The 1,239-nt window shown below is 70.0% G+C and overlaps 1 protein-coding gene across 1 annotated transcript in view; it reads left to right on the top strand.

The window, feature by feature from the left end:
• Positions 1-1,239, top strand: part of SPTBN4 (spectrin beta, non-erythrocytic 4) — a 26,518-nt gene that overhangs the window by 15,807 nt on the left and 9,472 nt on the right. The window contains exons 21-23 of the mRNA XM_025213054.1: positions 10-110; positions 202-414; positions 865-1,236. Coding sequence (XP_025068839.1) covers positions 10-110; positions 202-414; positions 865-1,236 — 686 coding nt within the window. The remainder of the gene's footprint in view (positions 1-9; positions 111-201; positions 415-864; positions 1,237-1,239) is intronic.

Raw genomic sequence — 1,239 nt, 5'->3', positions numbered from 1 at the left:
CTGCTGTAGATGCACCTGATGCTGGAGCAGACGATCGAGAACTACGAGGAGACGATCACCCAGCTGTCCCGCCAGTGCCGGGCGCTCCTGGAGCTGGGGCACCCCGACAGGTAGGCCCCCGTGCCGCCCTTCCCCCCCCCCGCCGCGGGCTGCGCCGGCCGCGGGGGCTCTCGGCACTGACCAGGGTGTGTCCTTGCCCAGCGAACAGATAAGTAGGCGCCAGTCTCAGGTTGACCGGCTCTACGTGTCTCTGAAGGACCTGGCCGAGGAGCGCAAGGCGCGCCTGGAGCAGCAGTACTGGCTCTACCAGCTCAGCCGCGAGGTGGACGAGCTGGAGCACTGGATCGCCGAGAAGGAGGTGGTGGCCGGGTCGCCGGAGCTGGGCCAGGACTACGAGCACGTCACGGTGAGCGGGCGCAGCCTCCGCCCGGGGCGGCTCTGGCCTCTGGCCACACGCTTCTCCCTGCCGTGTACCACGTGCCACGTGCTGGCCTGGCTGCACCCAGGACTGCGGGCTCTGTCTGCCGCGCCCCGTAGATCTGGCCACGCGCCTGGCTCTGTGCCGTGTGCCGTCTGCCGGCCTGACTGTACCCGGGACTGCAGACTCCATGCTGTCTGCCGTGCCCCACGTCTCCGGCCCCGTGCCACTCCTTGCTCTGTGCCTGGTCATGCCCAGGACAGGGGCTCCGTGCTGGCTGCCATGCCCCGTAGCTCTGTGCCACGGCTGCCGTGCCACATGCCGGCCCGGCAGGTAGCTCCCAGCTGTCCCCCCATGCCATGTAGCTCCAGCCCCGCGCCTCTCTCTGCGCCGTGGTGCCGTGGGCCAGGCCTCTCCCGGTCTCACGCCACCCCCCGCCTCTCCAGGGAGAAGTTCATGGAGTTCCCCAGCGAGACAGGCAGCGCCGGGCACGAGCGCATCTCGGCCGTGAACCAGATGGTGGACGAGCTGATCGACTACGGGCACGCGGACGCCGCCACCATCGCCGAGTGGAAGGACGGCGTCAACGAGGCCTGGGCCGACCTCCTGGAGCTCATGGAGACGCGGGCCCAGATGCTGGCGGCCTCGCACGAGCTGCACAAGTTCTTCAGCGACTGCAAGGACGTCCTGGCCCAGATCGAGGAGAAGAAGCTGCGCCTGCCCGAGGTCACGGCCCGCGACGGGAAGTCTTCGGCCGGCGCCCTCCAGCGCCGCCTCGGCTCCTTCGAGCACGACGTCCCGGTGCCCGGGACCCAGGCGCC

This window comes from Alligator sinensis, unplaced genomic scaffold (assembly GCF_000455745.1).
Source record: "Alligator sinensis unplaced genomic scaffold, ASM45574v1 scaffold1667_1, whole genome shotgun sequence".
Classification (NCBI taxonomy): domain Eukaryota; kingdom Metazoa; phylum Chordata; order Crocodylia; family Alligatoridae; genus Alligator; species Alligator sinensis.
This window is presented reverse-complemented; position numbering and strand designations above follow the sequence as displayed.